The following is a 9,511-nucleotide window of genomic DNA, read 5'->3' on the forward strand; positions in this document are numbered from 1 at the left end:
TATAGAGACATAAGAATCTCAACCGTCTCTAAAAATCGATTTCTAGTTTAGGAATGGCTAAGAAATAGATGATTTTTAGAGGTAGATACGTAGGTGAGGCGGCGGAGCAGTTAGCCACCTCTATAAATCATTTATGTAGTAGTGGATGCTACATCCGATCCGGCCATGCACACGACCTGGAGGTCGTTTCTCAGTATTGATTAGAGATGCTACGTTCTCTATTGTCTATATATATAGGCCTCCCCATTTGTTATCTCAAACGAGGCGGCCAACTCCCCAACCGAGCAGCTGTTGCAGAAATGATCTCAGCATAGACAATGCTGAATCTCCGTTTGCCAACCCAATGCCTCCTCTTGGTGCTCTTCTCCTATGTTCCAGCGATAGTTTCAGGTCCCGCGGCTCACCCAGTACAACCACAAAAGATAAGCCAATATTCATACTTCCCAAATGAGCGTCTCTACCATGCCTACCTCGTCATCCAGCGGTTCAAGAGCACCATTACTTCCGACCCGAAGAACATCACAGCCACTTGGACTGATCATGACATCTGCGGCAAAACAAGGTACCTTGGCTTCTATTGCGCCACACCAACTGGGCAACCTGAAGATCTCGCAGTCACGGGGATCATTTGGAATGGCTATGGCCTGCGTGCACCTAGGCTGCGGGGTTTCATCGACCAGCTGCCAGATCTCGCATTTTTCCACGCTGCCTCCAACTACTTCGGCAGCGACATCCCACGCCTCAATACTCTGCCATACATGTACAATCTCAATGTCACTGACGATCTTCCAGCTCATCCTATGGCCGATGCATCTACGAATACACGTTTTAATGCACCATGCATCAAGGGCGCCATTACTCTCATAATAAACGTCACTATGAAGCCCTTCAAGAAGGGATGGGGGCACATAAGTCCATCTGGTGGCACAAATGCTAGAGCTGTACTTCTCAACTACAACGACCTAGCAGGACCACTGCCGGAAGACATTGGCTTCTCCAAGTTGAGCTACCTCGCCCTGGCCAACAACAAGCTCACCGGGCCAATCCCACCATCGTTCGGCCACCTTCAAGACTCCCTCCTCGAGGTGCTCCTCCTCAACAACCAGCTATCCGGCTGCCTCCCCCACGAGCTCGGCATGTTCCACAAGGCTGCCGTTATCGATGCCGGCATGAACCAGCTCACCGGCCCGATCCCTGCATCCTTCTCGTGCCTCAGCAGCGTCGAGCAGCTCAACCTTGCCGAGAACCATCTCTACGGTCAGGTGCCCGACGCGATGTGCAAGCTTGCCGGTCCTGCCGGCCGCCTCGCCAATCTCACACTGTCCGGCAACTACTTCACCTCCGTCGGGCCGGCATGCGCGGAGCTCATCAATGACGGCGTGCTGGACGTGATGAACAACTGCATTCCGGGGCTCGCCAACCAGAGGAGACCAGCGGAGTGCGCGGCGTTTCAGAGCCAGCCAAAGACGTGCCCGGCGGCGAGCACCCAGGTGACATGCCCCGCCGCAGCTGCCATGGATGCGGCGGCGCCAGGGGAGAGGAAGGTCAGGGACTACTCCAGCCACGTGACGTACGCTACTCTGCATGACTGATGATCCACATCGGCATGCAGTAGGAAACAAGAGTCCCCTGCTGTCATTTGGCTATTAGTCTCTTGTATTCATCATGCGTGTACACTAGCGTGTGTTGTTGTGGTTGTGATTGTTGTCTATTTGCATTGCACGTGTGTTGCTGTCACATCTAGATCATCCCATCATTTGTACTGCCACGTCCATTATTTTATGAAAAATGTTGTGTTGGTGGTTTTAGTAAAAGCATATTCCATACTTCCATATTGCTTAAACTGTGTAAATTTCGGATATGGTAGTGGCTTTGGACAACATTACTGGCTTACTACATTAGAATTATTGCATGACACCGCTGTCCTATAAGGATAGTTTGGAAACTCAAATCCCCTTAGAATTCCTCACTTTTTCCAGGGTGAGCAAACTATGGGGATGTCATTTGAATAAGACATTTAGTTATCTATGGAAGGTTTTCTCTCTCTGGGTTTGGCTCCCCTTGCTTCCAAATTAGGCCTAAGAGTGTCGATAGAGATCCTGAGAGTCCTGATGGTTTAGAGTTGCAGTGAGCTTAGCAAATGATACGCAGCCATGTCCCAACATTTCCGATGGGAGGGAGGACTACTACACAGATTTCTGGCACATTATTCGATACCTTACTGATCATTTGGCCTTTGCTAAGCTCAGAATAATGAAGATGTTTGGATGCCAGCCACTGCTCTCCATGCCCAAGATGCAACAAAGTGTGGCTCGCCGCAGGTTTGGCGAACTTTGTTGACACGGCACTTTGCGGCGAGACTCCACGCCTTTTCTTCAGTAAAGTTTCTGTGGCTGCCTCATTTGCGTCAACAACTAAGCATCTGCTCCGATTTTTGTGGCATCGCCTCGGTTGTGGCGTGGCAGAGTATGGTTGTGAACCAAACAGCCTCAATGTATTTTTATGTCTATGATCAACGCCGGAGTAAACGATTGAACGAGATCAGACCCCAATGCAAACAACCCCCACCCAAGGTTCACTCGTACGTGTGCCTTCACAACATCAGGCCATGCAGCTCAATTGGCCGGGATCGAACCCAGCCCACACCTCTATACGACGTGTTGTCAATGCCAGCTGATGACGCGCTGTGCTACGGGCTCCCGCCGGGGGCCAGACATACGGTACGACGCGCGACTTGTCAGCCAGTGGCTGTCACGCCGCGCGCTCTGGGACATTTGCAAGCTCGAGGCGCTGTCGTTTGGACGTGTCACTGCTACAGAAACGTTTTTTTAAGGTGCGGCTCGTAACGTTTGTAGGGGTGGTTTGGCCGGCCGCCCCTACCAAACCGTCTTTACAAATCATGTATTTGTAGGGGTGGTTCCCAGACCGTCCCTACAAATCGATTTGTAGGGGTGGCCGTAGTACCAGCCACCTCTATAATACCTGTTTATAGGGGCGGTTCAGTCTAAAACCGCTCCTACAGTACGTTTTCCCGAAAAAACAAATTTACAATTCAAATTCGACCAGAACACTGTTTGTTCCCACGTATTCCATCTAGTGTTCGCGTTGCCGAACGTTTCCGCGTATTCCATCCAGCGTTCGCGTTGCCGAACGCCCCGCAACCAACGTGAGCGAGGAAAGCGAGATAATCCCGCCGAACGCCCCGCGACTAACGTTCCGAACCGCGTTCGCTCAAGAGTATTATATAAACTACAAGCACAAGACTATTATATAAACTATAATTACAAGTCCAATTCACAAGAATATGTATAATCCATCATTAAATAGACATAATTCACAAGGTAAAACCAATGTTAAATTCCATACACATTGTCATCAACGTTCTAGATCTAGCCTTTCAGTCTCACGAAGGTGTTGGTACTGAGGATTTCTACCTAAGTCAAACTCTCGGTCATGGTAGGTGCCTTTGACGTGTACAATCTGATCCAATATGAAGTTGTAAAGGTCTCCGACGAGCTCTAAGAGTTGGTCATCCTTGTATGGGTCTCTTTTCATTTCTTTCTCTTCTTTCCAGTACAAAAGAACAAGTTTTGGTTTAGTATTTCATACCATGTACGAAGTTTTTATACTACGGGTGAAGAGGTTTAAACTTACCCTTAAGGGGTGTCTTCTGTAGGCACCGGTGTTACTTATCATAGAACATATATAGTATCCACAATGTACACTCCTAGGCTTCTGTTTGGGGCACTGTGTGTTTTGCATATGAAAATGTTAAGTAATGCTTTTGACAACCATGTAATGGAGTACTGAAGAAGTAAGTTACACTTACCGCACATAGTGTTTTTATAGCCAGCCTTTCCTTCCTTGCTGGATCATGCCTTCCGTGATGTTTAGTGACATAGAACATAAATGCCATGTTCGAATTATTTTAGCAAATACAACTTGTTAGTATCCAAAAGTGAACGCTACAAGTATGTATACAAACATATAAGCTAATGAGGATTGTCGATATGTATACGTCTTGAGAATCGATATGAAGTCTTTGTATGTCACCGGGTCCCTATCTATTGAATCAAAGACCCATGCCATGCTCCTCCCGACATCGACGGCTATACAAATCCAGTCGTTGCTGCATGGATTTAATCATAGAACTAGATAAGCTCTTTTGCATCGAATAAAATATATCAAACAAAGCTTTAAGTATAGAGTTGAACTTACTCGAAGTTGTATGGTAACCATATAGTAGAGTGCTGTTGGAGAATTTTGAAAGCCAGGGCAATGTATGCCGCAACCTTAAGGGACTCTTCCCTTAGTTTCGCCGTACGGATGTGCTCTTTCTCCTGAAGAGTATTTCCAGCAGCTAGCTCTTTGGCATCTAGTAGCCACTGTTTAGGGTAATTAAAATTTATTTGTGCTATAGCTTGAGGATCTATATACCCGGCTTTCACACTTGGTATTTATTTAACAATGTGCACTTGCATTCTACAAATCACGGCGTGGGTTAGTTACAACAAAATTCAAAGATTACATTCATATCATATCGGGAGGACAAGGACTTACAGGCATCACATGCGAATTAGATTCATCTCCATTGCTCCAAGGTGAAAGCATGTCTGCATGTCATTGAAGTCAAAGACAATTTTCCTGACTGGGCTTCCAAATGTGCCAGTGGGAAAGCATGCTTGTACGAGGTCTATGCTCGTTGGGAGAACACGCAAGTACCAATCATGGAACCTTCTCATTCCAAGTGGTAGGCGCTGGATGTCCCAGTTTGGTAGGAAGGGCTTGCCTCTTTCATATGTTTTCGGGCAATCCTTTGACCATTTGATGGCATCAACATTTGGATACTGCTTTGCTGTTTGGTGGAGTTTGCTAGTGATGGCCTCCTCAGAACCCCGTGATGTGACTTTTTTAACTTGGTTCTCAGGCTTGAACTGGTCATGAGAATACCACTTGGACACCGACGAGACGTCTTTCATCGGAACATAAATTGGTCTTATGGTGGTTGGATGCTTCTTTCGAAGTTCCCATTCAGGCACGTCCTCATCTTCTTGTGCATCACCTTCTTTAGGAGGCACTCATTGTTCATGTATCGGCTGTGCTTCTTGAGAAGACTGTGGCATCTCATCATGCACTTGCTCGGTACGAGCTGGAGAAGGTTGTGGCTTATCAAGCACATGCTCGCTAGGAGGAGGGGAAGAATGTGGCATCTCGGGAATGTGGTGGTCACGAGACGGTGAAAATATCTCCCCGACCTCAACAACTCGCTCCAAATTTGGGAGAGGGGGATGCGGCGAAGAAGCAGTCAATATAATGTCCCGTTTGTGCTAGAGGATGAACTACCCAATAACATCTCCGAGTAACACTAGCCCCTCGGGAGTTGCGTAGTCTATCCTCCATTGCATGAACTCAGGCTTCACGGTATGCATCTCGACCCTAGTGTAGTCCGACGGTATCTTATTATTGTGGTGTAAGCCACTAGGAGGATGTGCCACACCCGTTGCCACCTCCATCACAATGTTCTACCGGCCGCTGAGAAACACCAAGGTGCAACTAGTTGGTTCCCATATGCGATCGACGAGGGTTGTGGCTACAGTGGAACCTTGGCTGCTAGGAACTTTCGGAGGGCTGCCAACTAATGTCAGTTCTCTCGGCGGCGTCACTAATATCCGTGGTTCCGTAGACAGTCCTTGCTCCTCTAGTGCCTTCACAACTAGAGCCTTCACTTGGAGCTCAAGATTAGTCTCCCAGTCTTTGCCATGTTTCTTGTACATATGCCTATCCTCTTCGAATCCTTGCTTCCAGGTCGTCCTTTTCCCTAGCCCCCTGGTGCGGCCTGTGTGCTCCTTGTTTCCCAAGCCAAGGCTAAGCTCATCCCTCTCTCTGGAAGGATTGAATGAGCCCTTCTCCTTCTCTTCAGCATATTTCAGTATTCTTGATACTGTCTCTTGGGTCTGCGGCTTATTAAACTTAAGATTACCGCCAAATGATTCTGTACTCCTTGCATATATCCAATTCCTTGAGCGTACCATCAAATTCGTCACATCGATATTCCCAGCAGCTGCGGCCTCTTCGCCCATCTTCCTAAACTGCTCTTCCTTGGCATAGTAGCCACCGGGGCCTAGATAATGGTGGTGTTTGTTCCTCTTCGCCAGCTCGGTGTTACGGGCACTAAGTTCCAATGCCTCCGGTGAAGTCTTCTGAGCCACGAGATCCTCCCATTGACTAGGAGTTATGTTGCCAAACTCATTGAAGGGAGTTAACCCCTTTTGGATATACTTCTTGTTGAGCTCGGACCTCCAACGTCGGAATGACTCTCCCATCATCCTGAAAGCATTTTTTTACCAGTTCGTGCTTACCCTCCGGAAATCTAAAATTGAGCTTCAGTTGCCTATCCCCATAGTTTTATCATTTTTGTTCTTTGGTACCACTTTCCAGTTAGGGATTGCTGGGTTCAATTTATCTCTAACTAGGGCCCTGATCGCATTACGGAATCATCCTCTTAATTCCTTTGGCTCAAAGATCTCCCCTGCTGGCCCGACCTCCATTATCACATAGCATGCCTTATCTAGATATTGATTTGCTTTTCTATCCCCTCGTTTCCTCTTAGGCTTGGTAGTCATGGTTGTGTCTTGAGGTTGTGGAGCAGAGGCCTCAATGTCCGTCTCTGTGGTTGTTGCCTCTGCTCTCCTTTCCTCTACTCCGTCTTGTCCAGCAAGATGTCGTGGACGTCGACGTCGTCTTTTTTGAGTTTCAGGAGGGACCTGTATATACGACAGGTCAAAGTGTTAGCAGAGGTAACACAGCCAAAGCTTTAGCAAAATTTACAAGCTAAGGCTTTATCCCTACCTCCTCGTTCAGGTCAAAATCCTTGTCTAAATCTTCCTCCGTTGGCCTCCTTCTGGCTTCACGTGGGAAAGGATCCTCAGGACTTACATATCCCTCTTCTGAGTTGTCATCATCCTCTTCTTCTTCGCCTTCAGCAGCCTTTCCTGCTCTTCCTTCTGCTCCTCGTCACACTGCTCCTGAGTAAGCATCACTTCTAGATCCTTTTCTAACTCGTTATCGAACTGCTCCTGAGTAAGCTGGTCCTCTAGTGCTTGCCCCTCATAGGTTGGCTGCTCATCATGCTCGAGGCATCGGGCTGCACTATCTGGTGTCCGCGACATTATTTCGCGCTTTGTTCTACTAGATGCAAGAAAGTGTGCTTTAGGTACGCGAGAAGGTATAAGAAATTAAAAAGGTCTATAAACCAAAGTAGTCCTATAAAACAACAATATATCAAAAAAAATGAGTAGTACCAGTAGTAGAGGCCTCAGAAATATATCAATCGTCATTTGATCATGAACTTGGAGCATCAAGGCATCATAACAGAGAAGAGAGGAGAAGGTAATGTAGGGGCGGCTGCTAATGATGTCAAGTTCCTCACAAGTTCTTGATCATCAGCTCATATTCCATATAATGTATGGACTTAGACAATTTCATCATCGACAAAACAAAGGAGAGGAGAGGAGAGGGGAGATTTGGCAAAAAATCAACAAATGCTTAACAAACATAGAGAGGAAAAGGTGTAAAAAAGTAGCTGCTGCTTCCCAAATATAGAGGATAGGAAAGGTGGCAAAAATAGAGGAGAGAAGGGTAGCACAGGGGAGGAGCCGAGGAGGGTAGCAAGTTAGCAACTAGCGTGCGTCTGTATTTACACGCCGTCTCTGGTATTTGCACCAGCAGCTCTAGAGAGGGAGAGAGGAAGCACAACAAGCACCAGACAGCAGTAAGAGAGCAACAGCAGCATAGAAAACTAACCAGCAAAGCAAGCAAAAGAGAGGAATGAAGTATAGTAAAGAGTAGTAGCAGTAGTAAGAGAGCAGTAGCAGTAGCTACACAGCAAAGCAAGCAAAAGAGAGGAATGGAGTATAGTATAGAGTAGTAGCAGTAGTAAGAGAGCAGTAGCAGTAGTAAGAGAGCAACAGCAGCATAGTAACTGACCATAACTAGAGATTTACAAATCCAAATGACATGCAACAAGACAATTTGGAAAGCTTATGAAATTGCCTAAAATTCATTTTCATACCTCAAGGCATGATTCCAACTTTTACCAGGTCGAAATCACTTAACAACATAAATCTGTCTTCACAAGACAGAGAGCAGCCAAAACTGGACTCAAACTGAGAGCAGCCATATCTCCTAAACTACTTGGCCAAATGCCACCAAATTTTAACACAAGCTAGTTTAGTAAGTTAACTACAACTTTGGTATTCACATGATTCCCAGCAAACACCATTATCAAAGCCTAATTCACCAAGTGCTAGAAACTGTCCAGAATTATAAAAATGCTAAAATTAAATATTTACTTATGTGCCAAACATAATTTCTGACCAAACCAAGTGCATCAGAAGTTCACACATGATATAAGATCACCAGAAAGTAAGGTGTTCACCACCAATTCATTTCTTTTAATACATTTCTTAATTTATTTAGTTATTTAAGTGGAATAATGAACATATATGAAAACTGCACAGTTTAATCTACAAAAATTACAGTTCATACTAATTAGGTATGGTCTCCTAATTAGGTACATAGCAGAGTAGTAAATATAGGAAAGCAGAGTAGTAGTAGTAGTTAGGTAGTAGTAGCTGCACAGTAAAGCAAGCAAAAGAGATGAATGGAGTTTCCAAAAGCATAAAACAAAATCATCCTAAAGTTTCCAAAAGAACTGAAATAGTGCAAGGATATAAGTATGTAAAGAAACTGAGGTAACCATTATATATTAACATGCCACCAACTTAAACAAAAAATAAATCATTTCTAATCAAACAGACTTTAGAAATTGAGAAGTGAACCAAGCATTAGTGTAGTACCATTATCACATAGCATTCATATGAGAAGGAAAATATATGCAACAAGAGACGGTTCACATGCTTATAATCATCTAAACAGTCAAGATACAACAATATATGCATAGTACAAGAGACCGCGGTAGAAACCTACCGGAGAAAATGCTAATACAATCCTGAGTTTGCTAATTATGCTACAACAACAACATCCATACATATTACTCATTCACAGGCCAGCACCAACAAAAATGAATGGAAATAACAAATTCCATGGCAAAATTCACTAAACAGTAAATAGCACAATTTGATGAGAGAAACTGCGAAAAAGCATCATCTTAGCATAAAAGTAATTATATCTGTCTAAACATATATTGTAAAAGGCTTAGACTTATTATTTCTAAAAAATCATGGTTTACAAGATTAAGCACGGTTAAGTGTTAGGCCACAAAGATTAGGAAAGAAGTAAAGATCTAAAAGCACCTATGTGACATATGAATGTATATATAAAGGAAGATCTACAGTAACATTATTATGACTTAATTCATGAGTTAAGGAGAAATCAGCCACTTAATAACTCTGACATGAGTATCAATGATGTATAAATGTACATAAAAATGAAGCAGAAGGCACTAGACAATCTGTCCATAGCAGAAATAGCAAGATTTGATTCATATATC

General features: G+C 44.7%; 1 protein-coding gene across 1 annotated transcript; it reads left to right on the forward strand.

The window, feature by feature from the left end:
- The first annotated feature begins 241 nt into the window (after window positions 1-241).
- Window positions 242-1,813, forward strand: LOC136463801 (uncharacterized protein At4g06744-like). The gene has a single exon (XM_066462783.1). The coding sequence runs from the start codon at window positions 318-320 to the stop codon at window positions 1,590-1,592; it is 1,275 nt and encodes a 424-aa protein (XP_066318880.1). The 5' UTR covers window positions 242-317; the 3' UTR covers window positions 1,593-1,813.
- Window positions 1,814-9,511: the final 7,698 nt, after the last annotated feature.

Source organism: Miscanthus floridulus, chromosome 7 (assembly GCF_019320115.1).
Source record: "Miscanthus floridulus cultivar M001 chromosome 7, ASM1932011v1, whole genome shotgun sequence".
Classification (NCBI taxonomy): Eukaryota; Viridiplantae; Streptophyta; class Magnoliopsida; order Poales; family Poaceae; genus Miscanthus; species Miscanthus floridulus.